The sequence below is a fragment of the Leptonotus elevatus genome, chromosome 6 (assembly GCF_054856555.1).
Source record: "Leptonotus elevatus isolate MCC_2025b chromosome 6, RoL_Lele_1.0, whole genome shotgun sequence".
Taxonomy (NCBI): domain Eukaryota; kingdom Metazoa; phylum Chordata; class Actinopteri; order Syngnathiformes; family Syngnathidae; genus Leptonotus; species Leptonotus elevatus.
Window position 1 is genome coordinate 25,878,325 of NC_141244.1, and position 18,377 is coordinate 25,896,701.

General features: G+C 42.3%; 4 protein-coding genes across 4 annotated transcripts in view; 2 read left to right on the plus strand and 2 right to left on the minus strand.

Annotated features, from left to right (window-relative positions):
* The window catches only part of tmem145 (transmembrane protein 145), a 33,945-nt gene extending 25,903 nt beyond the window's left edge, over window positions 1–8,042 (plus strand). The window contains exons 12-15 of the mRNA XM_086078359.1: window positions 1,855–2,027; window positions 2,751–2,871; window positions 3,537–3,725; window positions 4,388–8,042. Of these exons, the coding sequence (XP_085934485.1) occupies window positions 1,855–2,027; window positions 2,751–2,871; window positions 3,537–3,725; window positions 4,388–4,660 (756 nt within the window). The 3' untranslated portion in view covers window positions 4,661–8,042. The remainder of the gene's footprint in view (window positions 1–1,854; window positions 2,028–2,750; window positions 2,872–3,536; window positions 3,726–4,387) is intronic.
* Window positions 7,948–9,949, minus strand: mrpl17 (mitochondrial ribosomal protein L17). The gene is made up of 3 exons (XM_086078360.1): window positions 9,581–9,949; window positions 8,826–8,894; window positions 7,948–8,722 (listed from the first exon to the last, which is right to left on the minus strand). The coding sequence occupies exons 1-3, from the start codon at window positions 9,752–9,754 to the stop codon at window positions 8,471–8,473; spliced, it is 495 nt and encodes a 164-aa protein (XP_085934486.1). The 5' UTR covers window positions 9,755–9,949; the 3' UTR covers window positions 7,948–8,470.
* A 1,677-nt stretch (window positions 9,950–11,626) lies between these two features.
* Window positions 11,627–13,761, minus strand: LOC147172973 (trypsin-2). Its single transcript, XM_086077582.1, has 6 exons — window positions 13,630–13,761; window positions 13,405–13,555; window positions 12,535–12,785; window positions 12,321–12,457; window positions 12,137–12,238; window positions 11,627–11,781 (listed from the first exon to the last, which is right to left on the minus strand). Exons 1-6 carry the CDS (start codon window positions 13,667–13,669, stop codon window positions 11,734–11,736), a joined length of 729 nt encoding a protein of 242 aa, XP_085933708.1. The 5' UTR covers window positions 13,670–13,761; the 3' UTR covers window positions 11,627–11,733.
* Window positions 13,762–15,547: 1,786 nt separating this feature from the next.
* Window positions 15,548–18,251, plus strand: LOC147172974 (trypsin-2-like). The gene is made up of 6 exons (XM_086079440.1): window positions 15,548–15,629; window positions 15,875–16,025; window positions 16,627–16,877; window positions 16,958–17,094; window positions 17,929–18,030; window positions 18,120–18,251. The coding sequence occupies exons 1-6, from the start codon at window positions 15,590–15,592 to the stop codon at window positions 18,165–18,167; spliced, it is 729 nt and encodes a 242-aa protein (XP_085935566.1). The 5' UTR covers window positions 15,548–15,589; the 3' UTR covers window positions 18,168–18,251.
* The last annotated feature ends 126 nt before the right edge of the window (window positions 18,252–18,377 follow it).

Below are 18,377 nucleotides of genomic sequence, written 5' to 3' on the forward strand. Positions count from 1 at the left end.
TTGTTTTTTTTTTACAGTACAGTACATCTTTTTCATTTTAACTAAATTTTATGAATTTTTATGAAATGACTGTGTCAATGACTAAAAGATACAGCCATATTTCTATTAATGTAACTTTTTTTTCCACTTTTATGTTAAGAAAAGTATAAAAACTTGGAGCAGGTTTAAAATTTGCGATTAATCGTGAGTTAACTTTTCAATTGATGCGATTAATTACGATGAAAAGATTTAATCGCCTGACATCCCAAATATAAACACATTTTTTAGGGAATAATGACATTGTCTGAATATGCGTTGCTTAAAGTACTATCACAACATCGATGCTACTTTCGTTAGCCAGTCAATGGCGTTTTGCATAATGTGTTAGCATTAAGCTACTGGGCTATGTTAAATAATGTGGTTTGATGACATAAACGACGTGTCACTCTATTTTACATCGACTGGAAATAACAAAACAGCTTCTTTTTTCAAGACGTGTTTATTATCTGCTGCTTGTTGTAAAGTTGGCTGTAACAAAACAATTCTCGCTGGGATGGATCAATTCATTCATTTCAATTCATGTTAATCTGCAAAATGTCCGTCCGTCCGTCCAACCCAATAAAAAGGAAGAGCTTCACACTCGAGGGAGCTCCCGCTAAAAATAAACCCGGCCCGGGTTACGTTCACGCTTCGCTCGATGGGACGGCGGACTTTTTCACGACGCCGTCCTCGGAGACCAGCCGCATTAAAACTCGGTCACGCCGGGCGTCCGCCGGACCGTGAAATGCAATCTGCTAGCGGCCCGCGACCGAGATGGGCGTGCGAGGACAGCGAGGAGGAAGGTGGCGATGTCACCAACAAATGCGCGAGCGTAAAACAGCCCAACCAGGGCTGTCAAAATGAGTGCGTTCATTTTGAGTTCATTTAAAGTTCCTTTAACTCCACTCGCGTTTAATGGCCGCCCCTTTCTTGGAAAGCCTATATTGGGGAATTCCAGTCACAACGTAGCAGACGCGTCCACGTCAAAGTTTAGCAGTAATAAATTGAATAATTATGCATATTTTTGTGGAGACTGGGGTCAAGTTGTATTTTACAATTTTTGAAATGTGCAGAATTTCACAAGTTACTTCATGTTAAAGATTACTTTGGTGACTGCGCTGTCACCAATGTCTTACAAATGCAATTTTGCCATCTAGTGGCAGAAAAATAACCTCAACACAAATCAATATCATTCGCTTTTTTTTTTTTACAGTACATCTTTTTAATTTTAACTAAATTTCATGAATTATTATGAAATGACTCTCTCAATGACTAAAAGATGCAGCCATATTTCTATTAGTTTAACATTTTTTCTCCACTTTTATGTTAACAAGAGTTTGAAAACTTATTCTACCTTTTTTTGTACATTTAGATCAGATATCAAAATTACAATTAATCACGAGTTAACTATTGAAGTCATGCGATTAATTACTATTAAAAATTGTAATCACCTGACACCCCCAATCTTAACATCGTTATTCACCAACATTTATGTCCATATCTGATGCAGGGGCGGAGCTACATGTGTTTATAAAACCAAGCAGGGCTGGACTGGCACAAATAATGGCCCCTGCCATTTTGACCTGCAGGCCCAATTCCTGACCACCCTTGGCTTCCACGTAGCTCTACCACTGATGTTTATTGGTTCAGTTTGCGATTAATGGGCTGCTCCCTCCAAATTGTGGGCGGGTATCTGGGGGGTAAAATGGAGGAAAAGAATAATTGAATAGCGCCACATCGGCCCCAAAAGAAACCGGCCTACCGGGGATCTGCCCTGCATGCCGGATGGCCGGTCCAGCCCTGAAACCAAGCGATGTCGATTGGACCTGTTTTCAGTTTTTTGACCCCGGCGAGGTTCTGTACGCCTACGACAGCCCGGCGGGCTACGGGCTGATGGGCCTGCAGCTTTTGGCCTACGTGTGGTTCTGCTACGCCGTGCTGGTCTCGCTCAAGCACTACCCCGAAAAGCAGCCCTTCTACGTGCCCTTCTTCACAACCTACACGCTATGGTGAGTCCTCGGCCCGCCGGGGAATTCCCCCCTCCCCCTCCCCCTCCTCCGTCCCTCGCCCCCCCCATTCATCAGCAGCAAGAATCTTTTCTTTGAATTATTCATGCCTTTCTGAGGAAATGTACTTGAATTGTCAAGAGGATTTCAAGTTGTTTTAAATTGCCTGTTCTATACGTGGATAAAAATAATCTGTTGTCGTGGAAATACCTCAAACGGAATAAAAGAAAAACATTTCACCGCAGTGCACAGGTAATGTTTTAAGTAACATTTACGTAAAGCTGTGTTGACGAGGAAAAAGAACAATGATTGAATGTACAATAGTTTTTTTTTTTTTAACATGTCCAGAATAAGAGTATAAAAAAGGGCAAACTATTGTAAATAAGAGTCGAAGCATACTAATTCTAATTCAAGTTTATTTTTAAAATTACATTTTAGTGTCATTTTTTTTATTGACATTAATTCTGCTTACTTTTTTAAAAATGCAATTGTGATTTAATATTATTATAATCTTGTGAAAGTTGTTTTATTTTTGTTGAAAATTAAAATACATTAAATATTCAGCACATATTTTTATATTATAATAAACGATGATAGCGATTAGAAATTATTTAATTTTTTTGTCATTCACAACTGCTGTAAGAATTATACCTTATTCATGTTTTGTTTTGTTTCTCTGTATGGTCTGTCTCTCTCTCTCACTCTTTTGTTTTCTTTTTCTTGAAGGTTCTTTGCGGTGCCAGTGATGGCTCTCATCGCCAACTTTGGTATCCCCCGTTGGGCTCGGGAGAAGATCGTCAACGGCATTCAGCTCGGCATCCACCTCTACGCCCACATCGTCTTCCTGGTTTGTACCCTTGACGCACGGATCAATAAACGCCCCCCCCCTCACATCCACGCCTCCCTTTTTCCTTTCGGGCGTTAACTGATGATCTCATTTTCACGTGGAGGCCGTTTGGAGTCTGTTGCTAACCAAAACAACGGCAGATTCCGGAATCGGACTCATGCAAATTCAGCATTTGTTGAAATAAGAACCGCCCTTTTCCTGTCGATTAGCAATGATCTTGTTCACATAGACGTCAAGGATGATTTGTTGCAAACCAAAATAGCAGCACCTCCTATAATCCACGGATGTCCAATAAATGCCATTAAAGAGTTGACTGCCAAGCCCATTTGGACTCTTGTTGCGAGCCAAAACAGCAGCAGCTACGTAATCAGTCTCAAGTGTGGACTCTTTCCATAAAAATAAAAAAAAATAGAAGGCTTTTATCATAAGTACCTCGCTCAAAAAAAATGGTGGGTTATAATGGTAATTAATTCACTCATGGCAGATTTAACTGCTTAGCCCATTTGGACTCTGTTGCTAACCAAAAGAGCAGCACCAACTAAGCAGTTTCAACTGTGAACATCAATTGTAAGAACCATTCATGTCATGTTGTTTCATTTTATTCCTAAAATGAAGGCCCTCCCCCCAATATATACTTTTGCTCTTTTTTTCTTGTCTCTTCTCAGGTGATAACGCGACCGTCGGCGGCCAACAAGAACTTCCCGTACCACGTGCGCACGTCTCAGATCGGGATCCTGCTGTCCAGTCCCAAAGGGGGCGAGGGCGGCGAGAGCTTCCCGCATCACGCTTACGGGAACGGATCTTTCCTGGGGGACTCGCAGCCCAACTTCACCGAACTCTTCTCCATCCAGTCGGTGAGTTTGGGGACCAAACGTCTCCACCGCGGGACCCCCAGGGACGCTTTTTTTTTATAAAAGTCGTCTTTTCATCTTTTTCTTATGAAATTGCAACTTTTTTCCCCTTAAGTGATTGTTCAAAGTGGAAAATGGTGACTTTTTTCCTTTTACACTTTCTCTTTGTGTGACACTTTATTAATACAATTTTACTTTTTCATCTCTCTCCCTCTCTACTCTGCCTCTCTCTATCTCTCTCTTTCGCCCTCTCTCTCTCTATTTTTCTATCTCCCTGTCCCCCTCTCTCTCTTTCGCCCTCTCTCTCACTTCCTCTCTCTCCTCTCTCTTTCTCCCTCTCTCCCTCTCTCCCTCTCACTATTTCCCTCTCTCTCTCTCTCTCTCTCTCTCTTTCTCTCTCTCTCTCCCTGTCTCTCTCCTCTCTCTCTCTCTCTCTCTCTCTCTCTCTCTCTCTCTCTCTCTCTCTCTCTCTCTCTCTCTCTCTCTCTCTCTCTTTCTCTCTCTCCCGAAATCGATATATCATTAAAGGCAATTTTTTTAAACTTGACTTCCCCTTTAAAACTTAACTACATAAATTCTTATAAAATTGCAACTTTTTCTTGTGAAATTACGACTTTTTCTCCCAACATTTGCGCCTTAAGTGCCTTCCGGATGCTCCCCTGCAGGATCCCGTCAAGACGGTGGAAGAAACGGTGCCGCGGAAAGTCCCCGACGTGCCGAGGAACAGCGAGCAGAAGATCATCACCACCTCGCCCGCCGTGGACGACCTGGCGTCCATTTTGCCGCCGCTCCCGCCCCCCATCCCGCCGCGGCCGGCCACCGCCGGCGCCGCTGTGCGCTCGCCCCCGATCCCCGTACGGCTCCCGTCTTTCACCGAGTACTTCAGCATGCAGGGCGGCGGCATCGGAGGAGGCGGCGGCTTCGGATCCAAGGCGTGAAAACGTGAGGACGGAGTGAGTACAAAATCAAGACTTTATGGCAGGAGCACACGAAAGCGCTTGTTACCAGAGAAGCAATAAATATTTGACTATTAGGAGGACCTCCGAGAACCACGCCCGGAAAAAAAACGGGACAAAATTCCACATATCTTTTTTCTTCGTGATTGTAAATAGTTTAAACGAGCACCCACTTGTTCTCATTTTTATTTTCCACATTAATATTCAAATTCTACTCTCGACCATCAAAGATCACGCCATCATATTTCACTGGACTTAAAAAAAATAATAATAAAAAAAAAATTCATTTCTACATTTGGTAGCAAGACTGAGATGAATTTGTTCTGTACAAAGAAAAAAATCTCAAAAGTTGAACATGAAGTCAAGGTGTACAACTGTACAGGATAGTTTTTCGCCTTCATCATAACTGGTTATTCCAGATTAGTGATAAATGGTAAACACTTACGGTATTTGTACAAAAAAAAGAAAGAAAAAAAGGCTTGTTTGTGTTATATTTCCCATCCATAAAGACATTTCGAATATTCAGTATTATGAGTTTATGGTGTGTATTAAACATGAACCTTTAAAATAATAATAATAATAATAATACACAATATGCTTCAGTGTTCTAATCAAGTCTGGCTCACAATATAAAAAAAAAAAAAAGCTTTATATATTGGCGAAGTTTGATTGAACTTGGCAAATGTAAAATGACAACTACTCAATTTAATATCATATATTGAAGACTTTTCATGTAAAATCTTGACTTTCTGATAATATAACAACTTTCTTCTTGGGGAATTAATATTTCATTTACGTAATATGACAACTTCTCATATATTGAGTTTGTCATAAGAAAGATATGAATTTTCCTTGTTGGTTCTCTTCATTGTCATAAATGTTCTGTTTTTTTCTCACAAAATGTCACCTTTTTAACATCCTTTTATCCAAACTGTCAGTCGGTAAAAGATCAAAACACATAGCTAGCCAAATCACATTTCTTACCATCTTGCTAACTCGCTAACATGAGCTAACAACCTGTCGTTTTTACACCCAAGCGTCCGCTAATTCCTAACGAAAAGATTGTTTATTAAGGTAACTCCCCCCTGAAATCCACACGAATGTATTTTTTTGTGCGTATAATGTCTGAATTCTGTCACGACAGCTAATGCTACCTAGCCACCTGTAGCGTAGCATCCAAGTCCGTGAGCTCCAATGAAATCCTTTTGGGAGTCAAATTCGGTTAAAAAGACAAATAAGAAACAAGAGTTTAATGTGTACAGACTTGAGGATGTCATTTTAAGTGTACATAAAAAAAAAAAAGTATTTTGAATGTATTTAGCATGACACGGCTAACTCCGCGGAGGGGCTAGCGCCATCTGAAGAAAAGCAACCCTTTTTGCACCCTGAGTGTTCAAATCGTGCCAACGTTTGAATTTCTGGTTTAACGTCAAACCACTCCTTTTCCTCCTACTACAGTGTGTAGAAAAGCAACAAGTGTACATTTTGTGTGTCCTGCATGGAGCACTTTAATGTTCCTGGTCTTGTTTATTTGTGATGATGTCACCTTGTTACTATGTTGTTCGACATATGCTAAAGTGTACACGTGTAAATACGACCCTGGTGTGGGTTCGATTGTACCACAGCTAAAATATATTATTTAAAGAAAAAGAAAAGAAGCGGTGTGCGGGAAAAAGAAAATGCATCGTCCTGTGTTTGTTCTTTTTTTAAGACAAAAAAAGGTTGTGCTTGACCTTGACGAGTTTCGGCGACGACTCGGAAGCCGTCAAACTGACAAGTCGTGACGTGTCTTATCAGCTGACGTTCCTGTCGGCGTGCAGCGTCACATGACAGCTCTCCGCCACGCCGGCTCCGCCCTCCGTCGCTCGAGGATCTCCAGAGAAGTGGATCCCATGTGTGGGAAAGTTGAAAAGTTCCTTGGTCCCCGTTAAGTGTGTCCGGTCCCTATTTTTTTTTTTTTTTTTTTTTTAAAGAAAGAAAAAAAAAAAAGTGTGTCCGGTCCCCGTTTCCTGATCGCTATTGCTTCTTTTATCCATCTTTTGTATGTTTCTCCTTCTGTTCCAACGATGCTTGCTTTCTCCCGGTCCATGATGTGGTTTTCTTGTTTGCAGTGATCTGAAATGGCGGATTCGAGGTTTTCTTGTGTGGCTCTTTCCTTTTCTGCTCTGTTGTAATGCGTTGCTGTTTGTTTGTCACGTTCCTTTTGGCGTTCTTTTTTTTCTTATCTTGAAAGATCTTGCCCAACATAGTTTGTTTTGGCGCGGTTTTTATATATTACGTTGCGTTGCAACTTTCCCACACATGGGATCCACTTCTCTGGAGATCATCGAGTGACAGAGGGCGTAATCGGAATCGGCGCGAATCGTCACATGACAGCTCCGCCACGCTGGCTCCGCCCAGGAACGTCAGCTTCTGAGGAAGGCGGCAGTTGTCGCCGAAACTAGTCAAGGTCAAGCACAACCTTTTTTTTTTTTGTCTTAAAAAAAGAAAACCCACAGGGCGATATAGATTTGTAGACAAAATTTAAAAAAAAAATAGCCAAGAAATTGTAATTAATTTGGTACGGTATGTCAATATAACATCCACGTACGTTTTGGAGTCATTTATACCTTTTTTGTCATCAAATTTTCAAAATACAGTGTTAACGTGCCTTCACAACACTTTTCAAAGTCTCCAAATAAGAGGAAAGCGTGTTTGCTTCAAACTCTTAACTCTCAGTTGACCTTTACCGTAAAACTAAATAACATTGCATTGAAATGCCAAAACGTTCAAACATCTTTTTTGTTTAACAAACGTCTGCTGGCTTAATGCTGAGTGTTGATGTTACGGCAATTCCAAACCTTTCAATAACCGCTACTTTACACGCGCACGGATTTTGCATCCCAGTGTGGTTACCACTGAAGGAAGGCGGGCAACTGTAAATTTGTTCTTGCTTATATCGCGGGACACAAACGATGAATGGAGGAAACACTGTATTGCTTTTTTTTTTTTTTTTTTTATCCAATGTGAGAGTTGAGTACAGAGCAATACTTGAATGAATTGTTGTATTGTGCTTGTATTTGATTACGTCTAATGTATATTGTCCGTTTGTTCTGTGGACACGAGTACGACACCGGATCGCTGCTTCTGCATTTAAACACACACACGCACACACAGGTGGAAGGTTAAACCGAACCAGGTGATGAATTATGTACGCATGACAGAGAAGAGAACTTTTTTTTTTTTTTTTTAAAGCTCCTCTGGTTAAGAGCACACAGCACTGAAGGAAGCATTGTTCAAATGCATTTTAATGGTGTCAAATATGCTGTAGATATGATACACTTTTTGCCAAAATAATAATTAAAACATGTTTTACTACAGGTCTCATGTATGTGTTTGTGTATTATTTAACTGTTGCCATTAAGGGACAGAAAAAAAGCAAACGCAATGTCTGTATAATTATTTTTTATCTTTTTTTGTTTTGTTAGTAAAACTATTGGGTTAATGTGACTATTCAGACTTTGACAGCGTTAACTTGGGAGGAAAAAAAGGAAAATAAAATATGGTTCGTTCTGGCGCCATCTCGCGTACAAATTAAGTAACTGCACTTTTTTTTTTGCTTCTCTAGCTTGCTCACTTTTCATGTTGCCACATACTAAAATCTTCATATAATGAATAAGTGAGGTTGTATTTGTTTTTACACTTGAGTTTTTATTTAAATTATAAACACAAACATCTGTTGATCAACAAGACTCCCCCCAAAAAACAAGTTTAAAAAAACAACTAGTTCACAATGTTTATTAGTCCTCTGCTTCACGCCTTGGCTGGCGAGTTGGCCTTGTCGTCCCGGTATCCAGCGAGCAGCTGGTTGACGAGGGTGAGCGGGTTTTGTTTCTTGACCGGGTAGAGCGGCGGGAAAGGGTTTCCTTTGTACTCCAGCACGGCCATCTGGGCCCGGTCCAGGTTGTTCCGGTTGGGCAAGCGGGCCATTCGCGTGTAGGCCTCCGACTGGCGCTCGAAGCGCGGGGCCAGCACCTCGAACAGCTTTGGGATCAGGTCCTTCTCCTGCCATGGGCCAAATGTCACAAACAAGACTTCGAGTTGAATTTGTTCCGTGAACAAGCTTGAATCAATTTAAAAAGAAGAAGTAACAAATGTGTACTCGTACCGTTAACCAAAAAGTTGCCATCTTCATCGCCTTCTCGTCGGTGTTACCTTTCTTTCCGTAGTCGATCAGCTACGATAAACGACACACACTTAGAAACTTAGATTGGGAATCATTATATATTCCATTAAAATAAATTACAATTGTTTTTCAATATTGCATGCATTTTTTTTCTTAATATTTTTGTATTTAATTTTTTTTTCCAACACTGAATAAATTTCTTAATCCTAGATTATTTTTTTTCAATTACATTCATATTCCAACTGACTGAATTTGTTTCTGTACATGTAAACTTCAATTTGTAATTCCATTTGCAAAATTGTTTCTCATCTATTTGTATTAAATATGTTTTCATAAATAAATACAAATATTTAGTTTTTTTTTTTTAATCATCACTACTACTAACGTATTTTATTATATATATTTTATCCTAGTCTTTATTTTAATTTTGTAATACGTACGTGCATTCAACACAGAAAGAAAACGTTTAACTGTAAAGATATCGTTGTGCATATTTTAAAAAGTTTTGTAGCGTAGTAATGTAATGTGTACAATGACACTAACAGGATGTAACATTGTCACAAATGCCAGGCTTCTAGTAGCATGCAGATGTCAACTAGTGCACTACTAGTAACATGCTAGTTATTATTATGGACTTAATTTGTCTGCAAAAGATAAGGACTGAAAACTCAAGTGTTGTCTACACTATGTACTACATTAGTGCGTTAGCTCGATTAGCTGACTAGCTAGCTCGCTACCTTCTCCGCGTAGAAGCGGACTTCATCTGCCCGGGCCGCGACGGTTTCGATCCGCTCATGTCGCACCAGTCCGGTCAGGATGTTCCGCAGCATGTCCAGGCGGGACTTGGGACCGAGCCCCATTTTCCGGCCCACTCGGCCGTGGTAGAGCAACGCTTGCAGCGTCAAACGCATCTTGTCGGCTCGCTTTCTCACACGACAAAAACGACACCAAAATGCCTACACGGGAAAGACGCTTTTGAAGGAAACGATTCAAACACCCTTATGGTTAAATCGTACGATAATTCATGTTCAATTGAAAGTCGAGGTCAGTAAAACAAGGAAAAAGGGGGTGAAGTTGACATGACATTGACGGCGCGTCGACTAAAGTTGTCCGTGTGGGGAACAAAAACAATGGCTCAATGGTTCCGCACAATTTGCATATAGCGGTGCTTGTTGGCAACTTCGTTATTTATGGACGTATATTATTTGTACACTTATTTACCACAATACATTTTAAACACCGTTTAATCTAATAACTTGAAAATAGGCTTTATGTGTGATGTTTTCGAAATGTTTTGGTTTTTTTTTGGGGGGGAGGGTATTGTTGTTTGTCTGTTTTTGGTTCTGCGTAATTGAACAAAAAGTCTGTTTTATTGAAAAAAAATATTTCTGGTTTTCTGAATACTTGTTTTCTGATTAAAAAATAAATAAATATATATATATATATATATATATATTTATTTCTGTCATTAAAAAAAAAAATCTGAATAGCAGAGGGGGACATAATTATGGATGCTAGCTTCCGTAAATATGCTTTCATATTGTAGTGAGTTAAAAAACAGGGTTAAGGTTTTAAACAAGTGTAAAGTCTTCAAAGGAGGTTGTCAAGGCCAGTGTTAAAATTTCATGACCGAATGTAGTTTGTGTTGACCTTGCGGAGTCTCAAAAGTGATCATAAGCGCATTTCCTTACATCCTCCATTCTTTCACTCCTTCCATAATTGATCCCTTTCATCGATTTCCCGACTTCAATGCCAAACTTCCTTCTCTTGACAATAGCAATAAATCTTGATTTGACGGTGACAGTGCATTCAAACATAGTTAGAAGGTTGCAGCTGATTGTAATTCTCGACTTGCAGTCCCCAGTTGGGCTCCTCCAACATTGCAGTACAACATACATGATAAAAACTTGCATCCATCTTTCCTTTAGTTTTACCATCTTTGTCTCTTTTCACAAACACTTAATTCAAATCTCTCCTTCTTTTGCTTTCTTTTTCGATAATGTGCTAATTCAAGCCGAGAACACTGCTGAACCTTTTGAAAGGCACGGATTGTCGTGGTCTTTTTTTTTTTAAATGTTTCAATCCATATTCTAGTAAATTAATATCTGTGTTGTTTATCATTATATGTCCTGTGTACGCAGAGCTGGACTGGCCATCTGGCCCACCGGGCTTCGGGGCTGATGTGGTGCTATTGAATGATAATTTTAACCTAAATCATTTGAACCCATTAATCCATTTACAATATCTAAATAGCAAAGTGAACCAATAAAAACATCAGTGGTAGAACTACGTGCCGTACCCGAGTCTAAATGCCAGGGCCGAGTATTCGTGCCAGTCCAGACCCGTGTGTGCAGATTGCCAGTGTTGTTTTCCAAAGTCTCATTTTTTGAGTTCCGGACGAACAATCCGAGCTTCAAAGCGCTTTTGGCCGGGTTCCAATTGAACACTTCTTTATGAGGCTTTTTATTGACTGCCAACTATTAAGTCTTACCTCGGGCCCCGCAGACTAATAAAACTCCTGGCATGCTGCTGATGGGAAAACTTCTCCGTACTCGTTTCAAAGTCATACTTTTTATAGAAATGGAGCAGTTTGGTTTGGCCACAAAAAAAAAGATGACTTTAGTTGTAAACAGCTTTCTAACCTTGACTTGGAACCCGATACGTGTTACGATCGACCTTACCGATTGACGATCAATATTAGTTTCGCAAGAGTTTTAGGCTGTTTTCAGTGATGGAGTGCAGCTGGGATGTTACACAAGAAAAATGTATGGGAGTCAAAGGCGGGCTTTTTATGTATTTATTGCGAGGGGAAGTTGCTGCACATTGGTGGGAAAATCCCGCGACGTCGCAGGTGGTCAAAAGACGTCGCGGGTGAGGCACAGGAGGGGACTTAATAGCTGGCCATGGTGCGCTCCAGCCAGTCGTTGAAAATGCACACCTGTGGATGGACACGTTTATTAGCTCGCTGGATGGCGGATCATTTTTTTTCAAAGTATTTAAACAACAACGTGCAATCGCAACGACAGGAAATCAACATGGAAGAAATCATACATAGAGAGAGAGAGATGTACATTTAATTTAAAGGAAATTATTTGAGTACAATTTATTTGATTAAGTGTTGATGACCTTCATCTTGGAAGATGACCTTTGCCACTTCTACTGTTTGCTGATATCCATAAGACCAAAAAACATTCTCTTGTACACAAAATATTTTACTTTCTTGCAAGGCGTAAATTTTATTTTGTTTAGAGTGGGGCCAAATTTACTGTAAAAAATGAACGGCGTTGGCATACCTTGGCGTAGACACCGGGGTGGTCCCTCTCGGCGCAGCCGTAGCCCCAGGACACGACGCCCTGAAGCTCGCCATTGCACACCACGGGGCCGCCGGAGTCACCCTGACGGCGAGGGGGGGGGGACGACGACAAACGGTTACCGCTCCACCTTGGAAATCCATGTTTGAGAAGTTGCTTTCGGTACCTGGCACGAGTCCTTGCCGCCCTGCAGGTATCCGGCGCAGAACATGGAGTCGGTGATCATGCCGGGGTACGAGTTGTCACAGTCCCTGTCGGACAAGATGGGGAGGTCCAAGCACTGCAGCTTGTTCTTGTCGGCGGCTACGGAAAAAGCAATCGAGAACCAAAGTCAAACTTCAGACCGGACGCGGCAAACAAATGGCGACACCGCGACCTACTGGAGCTCATGGTGTTGCCCCATCCGGAGACTTTGCACATGGTGCCGGCGGGGGCGCAGCTCGCGGGCAGGGCCACGGGCTTCACGTACTGGTTGAGGGTGGCGGGTTTGCTCAGCTTGATCAGCATGACGTCATTGTCGATGTTGTACGAGCTGTAGCGGGGGTGGCGGATGACGCGGGACGAGCTGATGAACTGCTCCTTTCCCTCGGTGACCCTGATGTGGTGCTCGCCCAGACGCACCTCCACGCGGCTGCGCGACATTTCAAGGGGTCGTTGAAAGTGGGCCCGGGCGGGATTCGGGCCCGTTCATAAGATCGCGGTACTGTTAAGTTTTTAACATTGTTTTTCAGTTTCAATTTATATTTTAGCCGTTTTGGATTTAGTTATAGCAGTACGGCTCAATGAATAGAATTGTATTATCTGTCTCACTTTCAGAAGAAGGGCAACGGGTTTTTACATTTGCTATCTTGAAGGAAGTCTGGTGCCGGTCTCTGTCGGAAGAGGGGCGGCACAGGCTGATTATTGTTTTTCTCTAATCTGATTTATAGCTATGGGAACTTGCAGAAGGGAGGAGAGAGGAATTCTCTTGTATTTATACCCATGGGAACAGAGTTGTAAACAAATGTACTGTGGGCTGATGGGAGGAGACTTTTCGTATTCACCCACTTTTCAATAAATAATGATGTGCCGGAGTGGACGACACACAATCTGATGGAACACGGCTTCAGTGTCGTCGGTTTTTGTCATCAGAAGCTTCTGATAATTATAATACCTTTGCAAAGGGACTTCTTCACCAGGATCTCACCATTCAGTTAATTGAACGCGCAAAGAGTACAATACTTAATATTGTCCACTCTAACAGTACGTACGACTTGTAGCAGTGAGCGGCGGACACCACCCAGTTCTCGTTGACCAGGGAGCCTCCGCAGAAGTGGTAGCCCGAGTTGAGGGACACCTGATGGGGCTGCGAGTGCGGCGCGCACTCGTAGCCTCCGACGATCTTGTCGTCCTCCGTGGCAACTGCGAAACCAAACAACAACGTGATGAACCTAACGCATTTCTTCGTGATGCGATTTCTGCCGGGTTTTACTTACAAGCCGCTCCGATGAGCAGAACGAAGACCAGAGACCTCATGGTTGCTAAGTGATCCTGTCGATAAGAGGACTTGATCCGAGGTCTGCTTTATATTGGAAGGCTCGCCTTCTCTGTTAGACACGCCCCCAAAGGTCGTCATTGCCCAAATGTGCAAGTCTTTGCGCAAAAAAAAAAGAAGCTGACTGAGCAGTGATGAGACGTCCGTGATCAAAGCAGAACTCCGATTTTTATTTTGCTGAACAACACGCTCACTCATCGTCACATTTTTGTTGGGACAAGTTTAGATTTGTGGGTTTGACTGGCAAAAGTGTCCTCACGTGCCAAAAACATTCATATAATTCCCTTTCAAATGATATATAATACATGGATGTACCTCAAAAATGGAGAGTTACAGCAAATTTTAATGTTGGAAGGTTGAAAATAATCATGCTAGAAAAACGGGTTTAGCTAGCAGCGCTAGCTAGCAGGGTAGCAGTTAGGCTAAAAACACTCCCTAGTTACGATGCATACTGTCTAATAATTGCTTATTTCACTTTTATTACAATTTTTACTTTTATGCTGCTGGAAAATAAAACTAGTGACCTCAAGGAAGCAATTTGTGGAGAAATCTCAAAATTGACAAATGACGTCCAAACTGTCTAAAATCGTCCGTACCGCAACATAAATCCTCGCGACATGCAGCGGGTCAGAATTTATTTGTATCTAAATTGAGCTGTTTTTTTCCTTTCCTTTTTTTTTTTTTTGCATGGCTGACCTTGCCAATGTGCAGTGGAAGTTTTCTGCAGATGGACCGTTCACAAGCTCGCATGTTGACTGTAGCCTCAAGTCTTTAGATAGGCTACAGCAGCTCAAAAACATTTGGCCACATCAGATAGCAGAGCTGAACATAATTATTTTCCATTCTGATTTTCTTTTGTTTAAACTATTCACACTGATTGTACATAACGCATGATTTGGTGTTTGCAAAGTATTGTGAAGCGTCGTAACTAAGTAACTAAGAAATGTGCATTCGTTCTGTTTTGATGAGTCAAATAATAATAATGTGCTACTCACCGTACTTTTGTCAACAACAAAAACCTGCCATCATAGTTCAATAAATGAAAACGCCAATTTGAGCAAAATGGTCGATGAAGTGCGCTTATGTAGTAGTTCTTTATCTTCATCAAAAAAAGATAATAAAGCTATATTATTGACTCCCCCCCACCTTTTCTTTTTCTTTGGTCTCATTTGAAATCTATCTACGTTGCTACTAGCCTCCTGCTAGCTAGCGCTAAGCTAGTTCACAGCTGCGACGTCCATGTTTGTTAAGTCCTTTTCATTTGTTGTTAGGATGGTGCGATATCTTGGTCTTGGATCTTATGGAATTCTGTGGCGATACCCACAATGCACCACCTGATTTTATTCTTAAATTTGACATTCTACTGATTTGTACAAATTGCCCCGCAACATTTTGGCCAACTGTGTTGCGCTGAGTTGTGTTGCCAAAGTTATTTCATGACCTTGTTTCTGGTTTGTTTTTTTAAGATTGTCAAGTGCACTTGAGGTAGAAGATGCTGGGAAAACGTCCACATGTCGAGATATGGAATCAACATGCTGTTATGTCACCACAAGCACTCGAGCAAATCTTTGAACAGAAAAAAAAATGCTAAAATTCCACTAAATCTGAATTTAAGAGAATAAAAGTGAAAATGTCATATTTAATTGGAAGTTGTACTTTTGTCAGATTGCTTCGTCTTTCGTGGCTAATTTTCGAGTCCCGCGGATCAAACTAAGCACTCAACAGAAGGTGATGCCTGGACAAAAAAAGTGCAAAACAAACGCCCCAACATCCTCCAGCGGCGATTGGTTCCCTGCTGACCAATGGGGACGGACCGCGGAGGAGGGCGGCGCTCCACCGGCGGCGCTTAAAAAGCGAGCCTTCAGGTAAGGTCCCCTCATCCACAAGATCGCTTAGCAACCATGAGGTGTCTTGTCTTCGTTCTGCTCATCGGAGCTGCCTGTGAGTGCCGCGCGTCTTCAAAATCACTGACACGAGAAATCCATTTGTCTGTTTTCAATTCCCCGTCGGCTGACGATTGATCTGATGTTGGCACTGGGTAATGGAGTAAATGTTGGCAGGAGCTAAGAGTAAATGAAGTTGAGACTCGTGAACGAAAGTTGTCAATCTTTAAACGCTCGTATTTGTTGAAGCGACTGAAGCGAGCATTCATTTCCTTCGTCGTTCCTCCCAACGTGTGATCGCAGTTGCCACGGAGGACGACAAGATCGTCGGAGGGTACGAGTGCACGCCGCACTCGCAGCCCCATCAGGTGTCCCTCAACTCGGGCTACCACTTCTGCGGAGGCTCCCTGGTCAACGAGAACTGGGTGGTGTCCGCCGCTCACTGCTTCAAGTCGTACGTACTGTTAGAGTGGACAATATTAAGTATTGTACTCTTTGCGTGTTCAATTAACTGAATGGTGAGATCCTGGTGAAGAAGTCCCTTTGCAAAGGTATTATAATTATCAGAAGCTTCTGATGACAAAAACCGACGACACTGAAGCCGCGTTCCATCAGATTGTGTGTCGTCCACTCCGGCACATCATTATTTATTGAAAAGTGGGTGAATACGAAAAGTCTCCTCCCATCAGCCCACAGTACATTTGTTTACAACTCTGTTCCCATGGGTATAAATACAAGAGAATTCCTCTCTCCTCCCTTCTGCAAGTTCCCATAGCTATAAATCAGATTAGAGAAAAACAATAATCAGCCTGTGCCTCCCCTCTTCCGACAGAGACCGGTACCAGACTTCCTTCAAGATAGCAAATGTAAAAACCCGTTGCCCTTCTTCTGAAAGTGAGACAGATAATACAATTCTATTCATTGAGCCGTACTGCTATAACTAAATCCAAAACGGCTAAAATATAAATTGAAACTGAAAAACAATGTTAATAACTTAACAGTACCGCGATCTTATGAACGGGCCCACTTTCAACGACCCCTGAAATGTCGCGCAGCCGCGTGGAGGTGCGTCTGGGCGAGCACCACATCAGGGTCACCGAGGGAAAGGAGCAGTTCATCAGCTCGTCCCGCGTCATCCGCCACCCCCGCTACAGCTCGTACAACATCGACAATGACGTCATGCTGATCAAGCTGAGCAAACCCGCCACCCTCAACCAGTACGTGAAGCCCGTGGCCCTGCCCGCGAGCTGCGCCCCCGCCGGCACCATGTGCAAAGTCTCCGGATGGGGCAACACCATGAGCTCCAGTAGGTCGCCGCGTCGCCATTTGTTTGCCGCGTCCGGTCTGAAGTTTGACTTTTGGTTCTCGATTGCTTTTTTTCCGTAGCCGCCGACAAGAACAAGCTGCAGTGCTTGGACCTCCCCATCCTGTCCGACAGGGACTGCAGGAACGCTTACCCCGGCATGATCACTCAGTCCATGTTCTGCGCCGGATACCTGGAGGGCGGCAAGGACTCTTGCCAGGTACTTTAAATCCATTTTCAGTGTCAAGTTTTTGTTAGCCGCAATTCCACTTTTTGCTTTCAAATACTTTTTGCGGTCAAATACTGATCCGGTGTAACAGGACAGATTCACCCAGGGGTTAAAGACCTAGGACAGATTAAACCCCTATAGGACAAATTAACCCCCCTAACCTTAACCCTACCTTTATTTTTAGAAACATACAATAAAACAATAACACAACTGTAAAACATTTGGAGGAGTGTAGAAAAAAGTATATTTTTGAAAAATAAATAAAATATAGCAGATAATTAATTGCTGAATATTAGGAGATAAAGCTATCCTACAGGGGTATAATCTGTCCTAGGACACTTTAACCTGGGAGTTAATCTGTCCTAGGACACTTTAACGGGAGTTAATTTAAATTAATACATTTCCTAGGACATATTAACTCCCAGGTTTAAGTGTCCTAGGACAGATTAACTCCCAGGTTTAAGTGTCCTAGGACAGATTAACTCCCGAGGGTTGAAGTGTCCTAGGACACTTTAACCCATGGAATTTAATCAGTCCTAGGACACTTTAAATTAAAGTGTCCTAGGACCGATTAACTCCCAAGGGTTAACCCTCGGGAGTTAATCAGTCCTAGGACACTTTAACCTGGGAGTTAATCTGTCCTGGGATGCTTTAATCCCCGGGTTAAAGTGTCGGGAGGGTTCATCTGTCCGGCTCAGCTTTCAACCATGTGTCTTCTCATTCTCTGATTGTCGTAGCGAAGCAGACAACTGTAACTTTTGTCAACGGAAACGAGATACACTGTATCAAAATTCTGGTGTTAAACATGAAACTTTGTGCCGTCAGGGTGACTCCGGCGGCCCCGTGGTGTGCAACGGCGAGCTTCAGGGCGTCGTGTCCTGGGGCTACGGCTGCGCCGAGAGGGACCACCCCGGTGTCTACGCCAAGGTACTGTTCAAACTTGCCGGAACAATTCTCGTCCCGAATAGCCTCGAAGTCAGTCTCACTGATTTAACGCAATCTGATCTCGATCTCAGGTCTGCATCTTCAACGACTGGCTGGAGTCCACCATGGCCAATAACTAAGTGACGCGCGATCATCAGTCAAGCGCTTCGCGTTCCGTCTTCAGTGCTGGACGACGTGACAAATAAAAGCATTCTTCAAACAAACTCTCTTCTCTTGACTGGTCGCAAACCTTTGTGGTTCTTTGACGGTCGTTTATCAGCTCCTTGCGAAGAGAGCAGTTGGCGTCTTCCGCTCATGAATAATTCATTTTGATTATTAGCTTGACGCGC